Raw genomic sequence first — 18,988 nt, 5'->3', positions numbered from 1 at the left:
CTGTCTTAGAACTACCTCTGTAGACCAGGCTGGCCTTGAACTCACAGAGATCTGCTTGCCTCCTCAGGTATTGAAGGTGTGCTGGGATTAAAGGTGTGAGCCACCATCACTCAACTAACTGTATACCTTTCCTTGAGAGCACTAGCTATTTCTCAAAAGGAAGCAAAGTAACAAAGTATCAGTAACCCAGATTTGGGACAAAGACGGCTAGTTTAGTTAAGAGTGAATGCCAATGGCGTCTCCCCCAGGAGGCTAACTTTCTGGGTGAGTGAATGAATGGCTTGTAATGTTGGAGAGAAGGATTATCCAGACATCCTCTCACTCACATAGATTGTAGATTTTGTTTGTTACTTTTTATATTAATTGGAACTATTTTTTCCAATACAAAGAAATAAAAATTGTACATGTTGGTGTAATAACATGGTGTAGTAACACATTTACATTGTAGGGTGTTAAAATTAGATTAAACCCTAAGTAGCATTTTGACTCTCTGTTGTCGTGTTTCTGTTTGGATTGATCATGTGTTAGTAAACCTGCAGAGCTACTGTAACGAATACAAGTGTTAGAATGTGAGACCAGACTAACTACTTCCTCTCCCACTGACAGCTGCTGTTTAACATCCTCTTACCTTAAAGGTGACAGTGTTTTCTCCGGGAATACACAGGCGATGGGGTAGTGCCAGCGGAGGCAAGCCGCATGCGCCCAGCTGCAAGCCCCACGCACTCTGAGCTGTTGTTGCTGAGTGGCAGCTTCGTTTCCCACAGCTGCCTTGTTGAAATGCCGTACTTGGTCTCATTCCTCCTCACCTGGTCTACATCTTAGATCTTTTTGTCTCTCCTGCAGACTTTCTGAAGTACTAGGGTTATCTATGACTAGCTTATGCTCTCACTAAAAGATTGCATACAGTACTTTTCTTGAGAAACTGTTGTTTGGCCACTTAAAATTGGAAGTTTCCTGAGCTTGTTGGATCTCTGGATGGTCAGGTTTCTAATTTTTTTTTTTTTTTTCCTTGCTGTTCACCAGATGTAAAAATGTGCAATGAGCTGGACCTGGAAAATTCCACAGACTGGGAGGTGAAGACAGTAACAAGTGCCTTGAAGCAGTATCTGAGGTGAGCCCACTCCACAGAAGTGGCAGTAGTCGTATTGACACTGAGTGACATGAGAAGTCTCCAAGGTATCCAATAATGTTCCAGAAAATGAGACCAACAGTGTCTTAGTCAGTGTTCTGTTGCTGAAGAGACACCATGGCCAAGGCCACTTACAAAGGAAGGCATTTAATTGAGGGCTTGCTTACAGAATCAGAGTTAGTCCATGATCATTATGGTGAGAAGCATGGCGGCAGGCAGGCAGGCAGGCAGGCGGGTGGGCAGGCAGGCAGGCAGGCAGGCAGGCAGGCAGGCAGGCAGGCAGGCAGGCAGGCAGGGCGCTGCAACAGTAGTTGAGAGCTCACATCTGATCTGTAAGTTGTAGACACGCATGCATGCACACATTATACGAGGAGGGAGGGAGAGAGGGGGAGGGAGAGGGAGAGAGAAACTGGGTCGGAAATGGTGTTTTGCACCCTCAGAGTCCACCCCCAGTGATACACCTTCTCTAGTAAGTCTGTAGCTATTTATCCTTCTCAACCAGCTCTAACTAGTTAACTGGGGCCCAAACATTCAAATATATTCAGACCATCGTAAACACCACTGTTAAGTAAGCTGTAAAGAGGAGCCTTGGGTCCTGAAGTAGATGGAGAACATATACACTATGTAGCAACAGTAAGGAAGGCTATTCATTATTATTATACAGAGAATCTTTTATTTATGTTTTAAACTAAAAGGAAGACTGTTTTACTTTCACTATTTTGATCAGAAAATTGTAAGACACAAAAGACCTTGAAAAGTTCTTGTTGAGGTTTTTAGGACATTTTCAGATGTTTATCACAGAAGAGAACATAGGACAGGACTGGAATGAGCAAGCACTGCTGGCCATTTCTTGGGTAAAGGAGCTTGCTGAGGAGAGCAGGGTTGCTGAGGAGAGCAGGGTTGCTGAGGAGAGCAGGTTTACTGAGGAGAGCAGGGTTGCTGAGGAGAGCAGGGTTGCTGAGGAGAGCAGCAGGGAGTCTCGGTCACAACTGCACCTGTCTGCCATGGTTCTCTGAGGCTTGACCTTTCCATGGCAGAAAGGGTGGCAGGTGCCATGCTTGCCTGTGTGGGGCAAATGTAGGGTGAGTTCCCTGTGTAATTACATTGGCTCCCATGAGTACATGAGGGTCTAACTATGACTCACTTTATAGTTTTTAAAACGATGAAGTGTTTCACACTGCGAGACCCAGAGAGGGAAGTATGGCGACTCCTTGTGGCTGCACTGCTCACACCCACATCCACCTTCTTCATTTCAGCCTTGGCCCAGCCACGTGCTTTTGATACTAAAAAGATTTTTTGCAGATATATTGCTTTACTAATACAGACTTAAATGAATTAATCTGTTTAGAACAGAAAGACGTGTAAAAAGTTTAACCAGAATATAATTATTGGTACCATCCAGTGCTCCTCAGCCTGTGCTCACAGGATTTAGATGATATTGATAATTCACATGGTTGCTGGTTTTTGAGTCTGATTAAAAGTGTACAATTCTGCCTGCCCCCTGCCAATGGTGCTTGTTGAAGACTTTTCAAAAAATAGAGTGCTGTGCATTTTTTGTGTTTTTTTTTTTAATTTTTTAATACCCTCATGGTGTTATGCAGCGTGGTTCTCTAACCTTTTAGTTCCTGAAAAAATGGTTACACCTATAGTCTTTGGTAGGGTCAGATCAGGTTGTATTTAATCAACTTATTTAAGTGACCCGTCACAGTGGTGCCATTTCTTCCTGTTGTCTCATGTCAGCTTGTCACCACTGCTGCTTGGCCTCACTTGACATTGGGCTGGGGTATTCTTTGAACATTTTATTTAAATATATTTCTCATTCTGTGTACGTTATTGTTATCCTCGTTATTTCAGCAGAAAAGATAAAGCTAAACGTACATTCAGGTGTCTAGCTTGCCATCAGCAGTGACTGCGGGTCAGACGAGGATTGGCTGAGCTCTGTGGGGTTGGGCTGTAAGTTCCCTGGAGAGACGGGCGTCTTCTGAGTGCTGCCCATTGTAGTGTCCCATTCTGTCCCTGAAGGACATTAGCAGTGTTTTCAACTAGAGCTGGCTGGCTATCTATAGGATAATTGGTGATATCTGCATACTTTCTCTCATTGATTTATCTTAATTTTATGTGTGTGGATGATTTACCTGCATGTATGCCTGTGTATATGTATATGTGGAGGCTGGGGATTCTTATCTCTCTGAGGCAAAGGATTCTTATCTGGCTTGTTGGTCTGGGAAACTGATCCTGGGTCTTCTGGAAGAACAGTTAGTAATCTTGACTTCTAAGCCATCTCTGCAGCCTCTGCCCACTTTTAAAAAAAATGTCACAAGTACCGGAGGGATACTGACATCTGTATGTAGGGGTTGGGAGGGAGCTATTAATCCCCCCTTCTTTCTGTAAAGAATTATTTGATTCCATAGATAATATAGGCGTTCTTCGGTAGCACTGCAGTTGAGAACGCCTCTGTTAGACAGGCAGAGGAAAGAGTGGGTAGGATCAGGATAGAATGGTTGGTATGCTCTACTCCGGCAGCTGGCCTTGGATCCATCACACAGTAGGTTGATACGTTTTACCTAGTGCAGATGAACAAATTGTCCAAATGATAGTTATTGATGGAAAACTGGAGAGTGAACGTTGACCTCTTGATAGTAACCTGCGCCTCCTGCTTCTCCTCGACACTCAAGGTTCTTTTCTTTTCCCTCCTTGGGGAGTGAACTCGGTAAAATAGAGGCTTCATATTCACACTCACGCTTTGTGTTTGGACCTCGAGATTCTCTGGAGCTGGTTCCTTACTGATGCTGGTCTGGGTTGCATTGCTTTCCCCTTCTCTCGGTACATTGAATTTCACTTTAAATCAACCACAGCATATAGGAAAACATTATGAGAAGCTGTTACTGTATAATTTGGTCAGAAATCCAAGCATTTTGCCTGTGTTGAGTGATGATCCTAATATGGCAGAGGGAAACCTTGTGAGCTGGGAGAGGTAGGTGGCGGCCTTTCCTCCTGGGCTGGGCTTAGCAATGTAGGTGCATCAGTTAGGATTTAGGTGACATGTTTTTCTGATTGATGTTTTAAGTGGGAGAAAATTTGAAGGTTTTTTTTTTTTTTTTTTCCCTTACTCCCATGTTTCCTAGGGAATCGTGGCCAAAGCAAGCATCTTGTTCTGGCCTGAGAGGCATTGCTATGCATGTGATGGGGTAAGGATGTGAGGTCTGGAGCCAGCGGCTAGCCAGGGTCAGCATGCCAGCTCTGTCACTCACAACACAGGACATAGCTATGAACCACATTTCTCTCCTCTCAACCTTTTGCCTGTTTTGCTCCCTCTACTGATCCTCTATTGGATGGAGGTGGAGGAGGGACATAGCGGCTGAAGCAGCAGCAGGGACTGCAGCCTGGCTACGTCATAAAACAAAACAGAGCCATCGGCAGTGAAGTGCCCCTCCCCATGGCACCTCCCCTGGTCTCCTGTGTGATTTACATCTGGGCAGTCTGTGGTTTTAATTACCAGTGATGTGTTAATTGCTAGTTTCCCATTGTCAGGCAAAACTGGGCAGTTTGTGAGGTTTCTAGTGAAGTGATATTTTACTTGGAGGTAACTTCTTTTAAGTGTGGAAGTCGGAAGGAAACACCAGCTTGGGTAAACACTAGGACTTAACATCCTCCAACAGATAGATGGTGGCAGAGAGAGGTGGCTTAAATACCTGCCAGCTGGGAGGCTGGGAGATGCAGAGACTCAGTGTAATAAGGTTTGCGGGGAGGACTTGTCTCTTTTTTTTTCCTTTAAATTACTGCTTCCCTAACATTAATGGTGTTTGTTTTTTATGCAGTATTGTCAGCTAGACATGTGGCAGTGATATAAGTAGAAGATACTGAGACACAAATTCAGTTTTATTGGAGAAGTGTTTTCCCTTTTCTTCCGACCCGGACTTTTCTTCTGTGATAATAGATACTTTTCCTTCCTCTGCTATTTCTGCTCACTTGTCTGCACTTGAAAACAACCCTCCTACCCCCACCCCCACCCAAAAAACTGACCTATTGGCTGTTTTTTTTCCTCCTTGAGGCTGTGATGTCACTGGCACGTTTGTTTTTATTTAGGAATAAGGGAAGGGAGGTGGGAGGAGAGAGGGGCTGAGGCAGCTGGTTCTCGGTGCTGTGGCCTGGGGCTGTTGGAAAGGGACACTGGCACCCAAGCTGTGTGCAGGAAACAGGTCTGCAAACATTTTTTTATATAGCTTTGCTTTTTAATAGATTTTCTTCATGAATCTCACATGTGTATTTGTATCCTTTTATTAATACAAACATTGAGGTTGTGTGAACCTTTTACAGCTTTTTTGAAGTACAATTGACTTGGTGTGAGCTGCACCACTGGTGGTATACATCTCCATATGCTTGGTATCTTTTAGACTCCCACGAAACCATCACCATAATCAGTACTGAGCCTGTCCATCACTCGTCTAAATTTCCTTGTGCTTCTTTTGGCGTTCCTTCCTTCTTTTGTCATGGCTGCATCCATAGGGGACCGTTTGGCTGCTTTATATCTTTATATCTTAACTTGCATTATTATGACTTTATTAGTGGAAATTGTTCAGTGGGTACTTCAAAAACTCATTTTGACTTAGAATAATTAGAATAATTGTTGTGGCATGCTGCAATCCATCGATCCTTTGATGTGTATTTGGGTGGTCTGTACCTCTTGGCTGCTGTACACAAACTGCTTAAATGTCTGTGTATAAACCTTTGAGACAGAGATTTTCATTTCTTTTGGATGAATCCTAGTGGGCAAACACCTGGGCCATGTGGGAGATAAATGCTTAACTGTTTGGAAAGTGATCGGCTTTTCCAAATGTGACCCAGTTTCTCCTGTTCTCCACCAACAGCATACACGGGTCCCGTGACCTCCGCGACCTCTGAATGAGGTCATCTTTCTTACTTTAGTCACTCTAGTAAATGTGTGCAGGCACCTAGCTGTTCTTTCAGTGTGAACATCCTCAGTGTCCAAAACTTTCTTGGTGTGTGAGCGATTTGCCACTCGTGTATTCATTCTTAGGTAAAGTGACTGCCTGTATCTTTCCTTGTTTAAGAAAACAGATTGCCTTTTTAAAAGTTCTTCATACATCTTGGAAATAAGTCCCTTTTCACATGTTCCAGTGTAAATTTCTGTCTTCCTGCATATGCGCGTGCGCACTTGCACACGCACACGCACACACGCTGACCAGAGGTTGACTTTGGGTGTCATTGCATTACGTTTTGAGACAGGATATTCCAGTGAACCTGGAACTTATTGATGAATTGGTCAGCACCTGGTAGACGTATCCTTATGCCTCTGCCTCCATAAACTGGATGATACCTGTGTAGCACCACACTGAGCTTTTGATATGGCTGCTCATGTCCCAAACACTTTATCCTCTGAAACATCTCCTCTGCCTCTCCACGTTACTGAAATCAAAGAATGTACTGCCTTTGACTTGAACTTTTTTAAGTTGACAAAGATGTGTTTCATGGCTCAAAATACGGTTCCTCTTACAGACCAGTTTTTCATTTGCAGTGTCTGTTAGGTATTCTGTTTGTGTAGATGGTCACTTAAGTAAATGATGTGCACTTGGGTGAAGGAGGTGGGGAGTTTTGTTCTGTTCAAACGTTTCCTGGCTGTTTTCTTTTCTACTTGTTCTGTCAGCAATGAGGACAGAGAGATGCAAACCGGGGCTGCAGTTGTGGGTTTGCCTGCTCCGTGCAGTCCTGTCAGATTTTGCTCATGTATTTCAAGCTCTGTTGCTTGATCTGAGTGAGCACCTGGTTTGTTCTCAATGAGGCAACCCTTCTCACAGTCTTCCTTATCCCTGACATCATTTGTTGTATTTTCGAGCGCACGTGCATGTGCTTCTGTATGCATGCTTGTAAATTTGACTGTGTCTTAAACGTTTCAAAATGATTTTAAGTCCCAGGTTTATAGCCTTTCAAATGCTCACAGTACCTTGCCTGAGCAGTTCTGCAGATTGACACTTTTCCTCTGGGGGGTTATGCAGTTAACAGCCTTGGCCTGGCAAAGATACATTACCATATTAGCAGGATTGATTAAAGCCCAGCGTCATGCTACTGTTTGCATAATGCAGTTTGCAGAAAACCAAACGCTGTGTATGTGATTACATTGCCATCATTCTGATCCTATCTCACTGTTTTGTAGTCACAAACTACAAAGATATATATATATATATATATATATATATATATATATATGTATGTATGTATTTTAAATGTTTCCTCTTTATCAGTGGTTCTCAACCTTCCTAGTGCTACAACCCCTTACTACCATTCCTCCTGTGGTGGTGACCCTCAACCATAAAGCTATTTCTTTGCTACTTTATAACTGTAATTTTGCTGTTATGAATCATAATGTAACTATCTGATAAGCAACCCCAAGGGGGTTGGGAACCACTGGACTATATGCATTTAGGCATAAAAATTTAAAAAAAGTTATTTTAATAGAAATATCAAGAGGAGAAGCTTTGTTTTTGTTTCTTTAATATTTTCTGTGTATTCTTTTGATACCAATATTTTCAAGATACCTTTTAAAACTACACCTGTATTGTTAGATGTCTGTGTGCAGCTTAGAACAGATCACACCAGACCAAACGGTTCCAAGGGGGAAGGGTTTATTCAGGAGATAGGGCAAAAGTTCGGGGGAGAGAAGTAGAAGAAGATGGAAGAAGAGAGTGAGGTTAGGGGGTTCTGCCTGCTTTATATGGGTGGTGATGTAACCTCTCCCAGGTAAAGGTGAGGTAGCCAGGTAGATCCTGGGAATGTATGGTGGTTGCCTTGGCAACAATGTGGGGGTTGCCTAGATGTGATGTCACTGGGTTTGAGCCTGATACCAACATGTATTGCTTAACTCATATGCAAAGCTAGGTATTCATAAGGATACTTTCCAAGATTAAATATGAAACCTGGTATGCTTAGACCTGGTAAGAATTTGTGGTTGGTTAAGAGTGTCTAGGGGAAATAGCAGTTAGTAAAGTAGTCATTGTATTTATCTTTTGGTATATAAAGGTATCGGACAGGGAGAGCTGGCATGTTAGCTCAGAAGTGCACAGGAGGTTCAATACACTGTTTAATACACTTGTGAATAAGTTTAGAGATGATGTCTGGCCTTATTTGGTAATTGGGCTGCGTTTTTTTTTTTTTTTTTTCCAGGAGTCTTCCAGAACCTCTCATGACCTATGAGTTACATAGAGACTTCATTGTTCCAGCCAGTAAGTATTATGTGGGTTTACAAAGACTCAGATTTGTGGTTGATGGTGTGCACACATTAAATATTTTCACATGAAAATTTAATGGTTTTGCCATTTGTGTTAAAAGGAGAAATCATTTTAGAGTTCACTTCCTCCTTTTGAAAGTGAACAAAAGGATTTGGTAACAGATCAGCCACAGACATTTATGCTTACCTATTGCTTCTTTGTCCCCAGTAGTTGTAGGTAGATATGTCAGGCCACAACAGATGCTTGACCCTGGGAACTGGCTCTGTCCATATCACACTCTTGTTACATACAGATATGTAATATTGGCCTGAGCACACTGCTGCAGAACAGGCCAGCATTCAGCTTGTAGGAGGTCAGAGAGATTGTAGGCTTTGGAGATGTTGTAGTCTGGAGATAGTTTCACTTACAGACATTACACATTATGGACATTACAGATATGGACATTACAGATATGGACATTACAGATATGGACATTACAGATAGGATTTGGAGATAATGCCAGAAGCCCAGGCTACTTGATAATGAGTTATATAGGATGCAGTGTTGAATGAAAAGGCCAGTAGCTGGTGAACTTTAACTTGAGATTTGGTGTTTTCTGACTCATACCACTGGGGTATTTGTTTGTGCCAGCACTGTGTATCTGCAGTGTGAGGGGAGAGTTGCCTGCTGTAGACAGACTGGGTGTGTTCTCTCTCATGTAGTTTGACTTTTGTCCTAAGTGCATGGTGCTTAATGGTTCTTCTGAAAGATACTCATGTTAGGTAATTAAGAGGTAAGGAAATTAAGGCTGAGACATATTAAGTAACTACCAGATTATACAGACCCTTGTGTAAAATTAGAACTTAATTCCACTGACTAGATTTTGCAATATTGGTTTTTGTAGGTGCCCTGACAGTGGGTGAGACTATACCTCCACACGCCGTGGACATTTTTCAATGATTATGCACTGGCAGTAGCTGAAACTGTACTCTCCACAGCTCCTGGATCTGTTTTACAGTTTAAACTGTTGAAAAACTTACAGCAATCCCATTGGGTCCTGTGCCACTGTTGCCTGAACATGGCTCTAAATGTTACCTTCTTGTGAGGTCCCAGCTCCAGACTGTAAGATTCCTAATCTGTTTCAGAAAGAATCAGTGTGTTAGCCACATTACACTGCACACAGAAAGAAAGGCCAGAATACAGTTGTGTTCGGAATTACTCTGAAAAAGAGAACTTGTATGATCAAGGAAGTGGGGAGAATTTCTTGGCAAGAACACAAGCAAATGCTTAGTTGTTTTGATTTCTTCCCTGTGGCATTTTTGGCAAACAAAAGAAAGAAATTAAATTTAGTTGGAGGACAGTTTCAGGTTGTTCGTCTTAGAGCCTGGAAAAAACCGGAGTGTGCCAGCTTGTATCTCGAGTTCTTTGCATACTGGAGAAGGAGTGATTATGGAATGAGGTTTTAAATCACCACAAGTTAGTGTCATGAGAATTATTACCATGTGTGACTAACAGTGGAGTGTTCAGAATCCTGATGCCAAATGTCTGTTACCAGATGAGGAAGTTCCTACACATCAGGAGGTGATGAAGCCCATGGGCTTCGCTGGCCTATTTCACTGTGTTGCTAAGAATTGAATAGACTCGGTTGGCTCTGTCACCTACTGGGTGAGGACTCAGTGCTTTGCTCCTGACCTTGTGGCCTTTCTGTAATAGTTTGCATACCGATTTGAATTACAGTTCTACTGTAAAGGAGTACTGCAGTTCCCGTAGTTGCTGGCATGGACTTGTACCTAAGTACACTCGTAGTTGGAGGGGCTCACACTAATCTGGTTTAGTGCAAAAAACTACATGTGCTTACTGGGTTTGTTTACTTAGGGCTCTTTGTTCAGGGTGGAGTTTGATGTCTCATTTTCCTTCTTTATGGGTACCTTCCTCTACTCGGTGTCTCTTGGGAAAGAGCTTGGGAGTAGTTCCTCTGGTATTGCATATTGTACTTGTAAGTACTGAATGCAGTGACAGAATTCAGATGGGTCTCATTCAAAATTAGCTTCCTTTTTTTGTTTTTTTTGTTTTTTTTTTTGAGTGTTGGTAAATTGGGATCTTGCTGTTTTCCATCGGAAACAACACAACTCACTTTGCTTTGTTCCTTGTCTGCAGCTCAGTTGATGGCTAAAATGACCCCAGCAGCCAGCCTTTGTTGCTGCCCCTCACACCAGCATGGGAACTGGTGTTTGAGTGAGTCCACCTCTTCTGTGATGTGAGAGTGCTTCTCTCCTTCACTGAGGGCTCCTGGCCTCTGCCACTTTCTTTCATTGCTTTATTTATTTTTTTTTATCATTTTCTGTCAAGGATATGAGTTTATAATACAAAGATAAGAATTTGGTTTTATGTTTACACTCCAAAGGTGTATATCTTTTTTTTTTTCTTCCTTACTGTAAAAGAAAAACTGAGCTGTTAGTATGGGAACATGTGAGAGGCATTTTTTTCAATTTCAGAATTGAAAGCCTTAACTGTTAACCACATTGATTTGGTTTACTGAAAGAACTAAAAGCAAACTCTCCACGAGAAGCTATACTTTACTTTTTTGGGTAGAAACCCACAAGCCACCGATATCTTGAATTAGTTTGCACAAGAATTGAAAGGATTGTATTAACCTGTGCAAAGCTGGTAGCATCTACCTGGAAGCCTTCCTCTGTGATGTCTACTGCCTTTGCGATTATGGTGCAGTTCATACTCTATAGCCTGCAGTCCTCGACATGTCAGTGGTGAACATGGACCCATCCTGCTGGGTTGGACTCATATTGGACTTAGCATGAGATGGATACCTTAATCCTTGGTGACTGATGTTGGGTACTTGGAAACATCTCCCAACAGTTGATCAAACCAGAATACTTGTATTTCTGTGTTGTGTATGTGCTTTTTGTAGTCAGGTCCTTGTGCAGCACACTGATTAACCACACTATTTCTGATGATAGACAACTAACTTAGGGTCTAGGGCGTGGCATTTGCATAACCAGAGCCTTCCATTCCCCTCCGGTTGGGACACACACAAGGAAGGATGCAGTTATGTGGGCATTATAGGAGTTGAACATGCAATGTCTCCTGTTACCCCTAGCTGGGTGTGTTCATTTTACAGTGGGTGAGGACCACAGGAGAACCACAGTACTTTTTGCATGGTGACTGAGGCTGGTGTGTCCCATAGGAACTACTTGTAACTTCCTTACATTGCAATAGTATTGACACGTCATTTACATATTAAACTAATTTAACATTGTCTGCCTGTGTGTTTCTGTTAAGCTCTAGAAAGCTTGCTTACAACTCCAGCCTCTGTAGTTATGACATCATCAGTAAATAGACACAGAAGTGTGGGGATGCTGTTGTGTCCTTTCCCGATTGAGTTTTTTCTATCACAGCAAGTCTCTGGCACATAACAGAAATTTAGTGTATGGTTAATTAAGTACCCTAGATAAAAAATGATGTCAGCTGATATTAATAAAAATACTGCAAGATGCATATAGTATAAGTGATAGAAAATAATGTAATTGAGCAAAATTTTAGAGGTAGTAGGATTATGTTACATTATAGAAGTGCCTATTAATAGAAGGATGTGATGTCAAGACAAGTTAAAAAGCTAAAAAGGCAGACACAGAAAAAGACAGGTGTGTGTGTGTGTGTGTGTGTGTGTGTGTGAGAGAGAGAGAGAGAGAGAGACAGAGACAGAGACAGAGACAGAGACAGACAGAGACATTGATTTAATGAATTGGAGTAGGCTCCTGGGAAGAGGAGCTTGAGACGTGAAAGGAAAGTCTCTGCTTTTTCTCAGATAGCTTTAAAATGTTGTTCATGGTCAGACATGAAGAATGCCATCACTAGAGGGCAGGAAACTGATCTCTTTAGCTTGTATTTCTAAGTGCTGAATCCCAGAATAACAGTCTGGGATTTTACTGTAGGAAGCTGCTCATCACTGCCAGGGTAGGCCCCTAAGCTAGCAGTCTCCCCCACAAAGCCTTCAGAGTCTCAGTCTTTGATAACAAAATTTCATTTCAGTAGAGCCTATGACTATTTCTTCAGAGTTTCTGCTTTTATTTTGTTATTTAAAAATCAAAGTATGGACTTGAGATTATGTTCTTCTCACTAAGAATCTTCTTCAATCTTATGCAGTCCTCTTAATTGACAGCTGTAGATTTTTATATAAAGCCTCCGTAGTCAACAGTTCTTTTGCTTCTGCTCTTTTGAGGTTTGATATTTGAGACCTCCTGTGTCCTGCAGGGCTGGCTAGTTCCTAGTACAAATTCTGGTCCTTCTTCATATACTAATAACCGGTGCAAAGCCATGTGTTCTCCCTCACCAGCATTCGAGTGATAGGCCCATGTTATAATCATCTGAGGACAGCTCACTCATCTCAGCGCCCTCAGAATTTAGTACCAGCCCTTCTTGCCCTGTGTCTCTGGACCCTCTAGCATCACCCACTGTGGACCCTGTCTCTGCCCCTCCTTCCCTGGACCCTCCAGCACCACCCACTGTGGACCCTGTCTCTGCACCTCCTTCCCTTTATGCCCTGTCTCACCCTAGTACTTCCTTGCAGGGTCCTCTGTGGCTTGTGTGCCATTTTTTTCGTTAGGTGTATATATACCTTTTCTTGAGTCAGCATGCATTATCGTACATCATCAATTAAGGCATGGGTTCAGTTTAGAACTGCCCGTCTCTGAGGTGCCTAAGTGATGTAACTTCAGCATAAATTTTAGGGGAGATTCCCTTGCGCCTGTAGCAGAAAGGATCCTGTTGTTGATATTGGGCTTGTGTTTCCTGGTGGATTACCAAAGACTGGAGAGTGTCATGTGAGCTTTGGGGTGTAGGTCAGGGCTGGCTCCAGGAGCTGCCTGTGCTGTTAACACCAACCTGGGAAAGGCATGCTTGGGGAATAGATGGCTCATGCATACACGAAGCTGTGTGGGAGTTACCTGAAAGGTGGAGGGAAATTCTAACCTTAACAGTGCTGACAAAGATACTTTAATTTTCTTCAGAAGTTGCCCACAATGATTAAATTCATTCTATTTTCAGCTCTTAAACAAACTCATCAATCGTTGTTAGGGGCAGTACTCTATTGACCACTTTTTCTTTTCCTTCTTAAAAAAGAAAGCGGCAGCCCGGAGTCCCGTGTTAATGCCATCCACTTCTTGGTACACAAACTGCCAGAGAAGAATAAGGAGATGTTGGATATCTTGGTGAAGCATCTAACCAAGTGAGTGGTCTTCCCTGTCAGCTCTCCCTCGGTGCGGTGCTGCTGCGGGTGCTGCGGGTGCTGCCATTGTTCTTGGAGCTGGGCGGATCACGTATCCCCAGTCCCAGGGGCAGACCTGAGGACCAGGCTGGACGTTTGACCCACTGTGCGTTTTAAGCAAGGGTGGTGAAATAGAATGCCTGTTGATACTGTGTAAGCAGTTTAAAGCCACTGCCAGCAGCTCAGGGAAAGGAGAGGGCACTGATTGTCTATCACCCCACACACAGATTGTGGAAACAGGATTATGTATGAGTCTGTTAGCAAATTGAGCTTGGTAGCAAACACACCTAACACTGACATTGAACACGCCCTTAGGTTTGTTTAATCTAGTAGTGGATTCATCCATGGATTACAGTCCTGTTTTAAAAATACAACTCCAGAATCACTATACCTATAAAATGTGAGTGAAGAATAGTGTTTGAAACCTGTGTTTTCTCTAAAGAAAACCAAGTGCCACTTGAAAGTGCCAGTGGGCACATAGTTGGACAAGATAAATGGCAGCCCTACTCTGTGAAGCTTATGGAGAAAAGAAACAGATTACAGCGAATGTTAAAATGATTTCAGCTAGGTAGTAGACGAACAAGGTGTGTTAAGACAATAGAGAGCACGTGTTGGACTGTCAGCCTTCAAATGGGTCTTCTCTTGTAGCATGAAGCCCTGAGTTAAGTGGAGGGCTGATAGGAGCACTTATCTGCTGTGCTTCCCCGTCTGCTGTGCTTCCCCGTCTGCTGTGCTCCCCTGTCGGCTGTGCTCCCCTGTCGGCTGTGCTCCCCTGTCTGCTGTGCTCCCCCATCTGCTGTGCTCCCCTGTCGGCTGTGCTCCCCTGTCTGCTGTGCTCCCCCGTCTGCTGTGCTCCCCCGTCGGCTGTGCTCCCCCGTCGGCTGTGCTCCCCTGTCAGCTGTGCTCCCCTGTCGGCTGTGCTCCCCTGTCGGCTGTGCTCCCCTGTCGGCTGTGCTCCCCTGTCAGCTGTGCTCCCTTGTCTGCTGTGCTCCCCGAGCTGCAGCACTGGAAGGAGGGAGTGAGGGTGTGCTGGCGCAGCAGATCTAATTGTTAGGAAGCTGATGGAATCCAGCCGTCTGTGGTAGCAAGGGGATGGTGATCTGAGGAAAGATGGGGTGTCCTCGGCTGCCTTTTTCTATGTGCATAATAGACGTGTGATTTGTGGAGAAGACGCACTTGTTGAGATGACAAGCAATATGACTTATGCTTGTAAAACGGGCCATGATTAATTTAGGAGATTCCATTTTTATTTTCAGTCATCAGTTCAAGAGAGCTGCACAATTCTTTATATCTATATAAATCCACTTGTCTATTTAATATTGAGAAAATACATGTAAGAAATGATGACAGGGGCCGTTGAAAGAAGGGCCGCTTAGCATGAACTAGCTAGCATGGGGTCTCTCCTCAGTGGGGACAACTTGACAGAATTGTCCTTCACTCTGGCAAGGTCCCCAGCTATGTTAGTCTTTCATTCCTGTGACACATGTCGGAGAGAGAGTTGAAGTGAGAGCCCACTGTCTTAGGGACCTCAGTCTGAGATCAGCTGAGCTTAGGCATGAGGTGACTCAGAATACCATCATGGAAGGAGCCTGTGGCTGAGGAGACTGGTTGCAGAGGGAGCAGGGAGGGATGAGAGGGAGGGATGGAGGGCAGGAAAGGGGTAGATGAGGAGAGGACAAACCAGTCTGTGTGTGCTGGCTGCTGTTTGGTTCAGAGGTCACAGGCAGACACTGAAGACAGTTCGCCTCTTTTGCTTTTAGTACATTAAGGAAATACAGTTTCAGAATTGAATTGTTATCAACACCCAACTCAGATGTTTTTCCTTCTAAATCAATATTAGTGTGTCAAGTCACTCGAAGCAGAATCTCATGACGGTGGCGAATTTAGGTGTGGTGTTTGGACCAACTCTGATGAGACCACAGGAAGAGACTGTTGCCGCCATCATGGATTTGAAGTTTCAGAATATCGTCGTAGAAATCTTAATTGAAAATCATGAAAAGGTACCACTGTCTTGTCTTCGTTAATAGTACCTGTGAATGTGACTTGTTAACTTGTACACAGCTTTGTCATCAGTCTATTTCTGTCTCGTCATCTCTGTGAATTTATTCCCAGGAAGTTGACCTCAGTTGTCTTCTGATGGAGTCTTATCTGGTCTCCTCATTGCTTCATTGAAGAAACATTGCATCCAGATGCAAATGAATACACAGTGCAGATGTGATCGTGGACAGTTTAATTTAATAATTAATTGACCGTTTTTATTCTTGTCCATGGATTTCCTCACTTTTATGAGTTAGTTGCACTCCTTAGGCCCTTGGTCAAGCAAGGGCTTTTTAGCTCAGGGGCATAAGAAAGTGAATGGAAGTAATATGGAGCCGAGACCTGCCAGTCACCCTTCTGTGGTTACAAATACCTGGGGTCATCAACTTAGAAGGAAGAGGGGTTTCTTTTGGGTCATGACTTCAGTGGTTTCTAGGAAGCATGATTACTGTTTGGGGCCTGCTGAGGTGTGGTAAATCATGGTGATGCTGTGTGGGAGAGGAGGCTGGCTTCCCATGAGAGCCATGGAAAGAAGGAGACAGCAAGGCACATTTCTCCGTCATGAGAATTGGCTCTCACGAGCCAGCCAGGAGCATTGCTCACTTAGAAGGCCGCGTGCCTTTTGCCTTTAGGCTGCAGAGCTTCAGACTGGAGCATGGGAGAAGAGTGGCTTCAGGGTTTAGAGGATCTTGTACCCAACTTCAGGCCTGAGTGCGGCTGTGTCTCGCATGTAGTCTGCCCCATGGCGGTGTGTGTGTGTTGGGAATGCAGCTGACTGGTTGTGGTCACTCAGGGCAGTGTGTGTGTGTGAGGGTTGGTTTTGTGCCCAGTGCCCTTGGCTCACCTCCTCCACTTCTTAGGACTAAGTTTCCGCCTGTTAAGAAAAGCAAAGGCAGGGGGTCGTCATAGACCTTGTAGATAGGCAGCCTTGGCGGATAGTACCAACTTAGATAAGGACAAGTGAATCATAGGCAGAGTCATAGTGACCTGTCCCCTGAATCTTCACCCAGATGATACCCTGTTCTGGAAGATATCTGTACTCCCCCTGAACACCTATGCTTCTGTGTCATCCCCTTCCCCACATCCTGCATTTTTGTGTTTATAACCCCTGTGTTAAAAAGTAAAAATTATGATTTGATGATAATAATAATAATAATAATAATAATAATAATAATAATAATAACAACAAAGCAAAGGCAGGCGCTCAGGATTGAGCAAGGCACACTTTTATCCTTGACAAGACACAAACAGTGTAACCAAAAAGCACTTCTGGGTGGAGCAAAGTTCTTAGCCTTTTTGGACCCCTCCTAGTTAAAAGTTCATAGTTCTACCTGGCTTCTTGTCCTAAGAATTTCAGCTTGTTACCTGCACTGCCAAATCTGGGCACTGGGGGAAGAATTTCTGGTTTAAAGTCATCTCTTAGGGGACCGTTGTGCTGTTCAGTACTCTGTAACCCAGGCAAGATGTGACTTTTAAAAATACTTCAGAGTCTTCCAAGAAGTCCTAGAGGGCCCCACCTCTTCTGTTAGCTGGAGTTGATGGCCTTGCTAGCTCCCCGTGGCTGCCTGTAACTCAGGGGATGTGAGGACCGTAAAGACACATGGTCACTCATTTGTGTGGTAAAAAGAAAAAAAAAATGTAAAGATTGTAATATATGCCAAGTCTGTGGCAGGTACTGGGACAAAGCGATGAAACTGGCAGACCTGCTTGGGAAGTAGGTGACAACCATGTTGGGGGGGGCGGTGCTAAATCCTGCAGCTCTTACCTCAGCCTACTGTATCCGTGGCTTGTTTTCTTGGGTGTTGTCTGTTTCTCTCTGCCCAGTTAATTGGGCTGCCTGTCCTACATGGGGCCTGCGTTACGGAAGAATAAATATGCTGACAAGGGTGTTTGTGAGAACTGCATATGGATTTGTGTGTCCATATTATCCACACGACTCTATTGGACTGGAAAGTAGTGAGGGATGGAGTTCCTTTGATAGACAGTTGAGAATAAGAAGCAAAGAGGAGAGAGAGGCTAAAAGGCGTTAAAAAGCTTGTGAGGAAGGAAAACATTACCGCAGCGCCTGACCCGAGGGGAGTGTGCAGAAGACAGCGTGTGCGCGGATGGGAGGGGCGGGGCGATTGAGGTGTTTCATTCTCTCATTGCTTATTTTCCTTCCCCAGGACTGGGGAAAATGTTGAGTGTAGGAACGTCACCAAAGCACAGAGGAAGTGCCGTGCTATTGAGGCAGAAGATTTCCAGCTGGGTCCTGGAGTGAGGAAAAGACTAAGTTCATGTGCTTCAGAGGCCATCATTTCCCAGCCCTTTGCTGGGTCTCCTTATAAAATCCATATGTACTTGCTAAGAAACTCACTCCATATGTCTTGCTTTCGTTTGCACACTAAACATTAAGATGTTGTTTTAAAAGGAGTGTTCCTGGGCCAAAAACATCAGGGTGTTGTGTGTATTTTCTTTTCTTTGCAAGACAGAAAATTGTTTTTCCATTGTAAAATGGGTACTTTGTACCTCCCACAGAATTTCCAAGTGTGGTTCTACCCATGGCTTTGTGTACTTGTTCTACAGTAATTCAGAGCACTGTTTGCCGAGGGCCTGTTGTGGGTTAGATGTGTGTGATTTGTGGAAGCAAATATGAGAGCCGTTGGGAAAGAAACTCAAGAAGTAGCCAAAGAGACCGTGTGGAAAACTGAGAGCATACTGAGGACTTCACGGGGAAGGCTATGTCAGCTTCGGTGTGTGCGTGCGTGTGGGTGTGCATCCGTGCATTGAGGAATATCCCTGAGGAGCTAGGCATCCCTCGGATGACTTGTGGAGTGGAGTTGTGCAGACCATATCCTGGAGATGGTTATTCTAAGAAGATGGCACAAAGAAACGTGACATGAGGTTAAAAAGAGAGTCTGGCCAGGTGTGGACAGGGTGGCGTGTGGACAGGACTGCACAGGGTTTCAGGCAAACTGGCTTCAGGCAGCTTAATTGACTAGGGTGTGTAACAGCGAGTAGAGGCATACTTAATCAGGAGGGAGGGCTGGGAGGTTTAAGGGCATGGGCAAGAAGGCAGGGCTTTCCTGGGTGAAAAGCATCACTCAGTAGAATCTGCTGTCTTTCTTATGGCTTGCATAGGAACCTGTAAGAACTCAGTTCTGGGAGATCTGAGGGAAATTCACAAGTAGGCAGGATAATAGTTCAGGACATGAGATTGGCTTTTAGTTCATTAAAATACAGCGCTTCTGATGGTTGGAGGTTTTTGTGTCTACAGACGTTTAAAATACATGCTAAAACCATGAAGTTGAGCATTGTTGGGCATGCCTGTAAGACAAA

General features: G+C 43.8%; 1 protein-coding gene across 2 annotated transcripts in view; it reads left to right on the top strand.

Moving 5' to 3' along the window:
* Positions 1–18,988, top strand: part of Arhgap10 (Rho GTPase activating protein 10) — a 238,734-nt gene that overhangs the window by 154,823 nt on the left and 64,923 nt on the right. For both annotated transcript variants that reach the window (XR_013104773.1, XM_034522388.2), the window contains exons 15-18: positions 1,024–1,111; positions 8,309–8,367; positions 13,489–13,594; positions 15,474–15,633. Coding sequence is in view for 1 of the 2 variants with exons in the window: in XM_034522388.2 (XP_034378279.1) it covers positions 1,024–1,111; positions 8,309–8,367; positions 13,489–13,594; positions 15,474–15,633 (413 nt within the window). In the remaining variant the exon portion in view is untranslated. The remainder of the gene's footprint in view (positions 1–1,023; positions 1,112–8,308; positions 8,368–13,488; positions 13,595–15,473; positions 15,634–18,988) is intronic.

This window comes from Arvicanthis niloticus, chromosome 18 (genome assembly GCF_011762505.2).
Source record: "Arvicanthis niloticus isolate mArvNil1 chromosome 18, mArvNil1.pat.X, whole genome shotgun sequence".
Lineage (NCBI taxonomy): Eukaryota > Metazoa > Chordata > Mammalia > Rodentia > Muridae > Arvicanthis > Arvicanthis niloticus.
The sequence above is the reverse complement of the archived record's forward strand: the minus strand, read 5'-3'. Positions and strand labels throughout refer to the sequence as shown.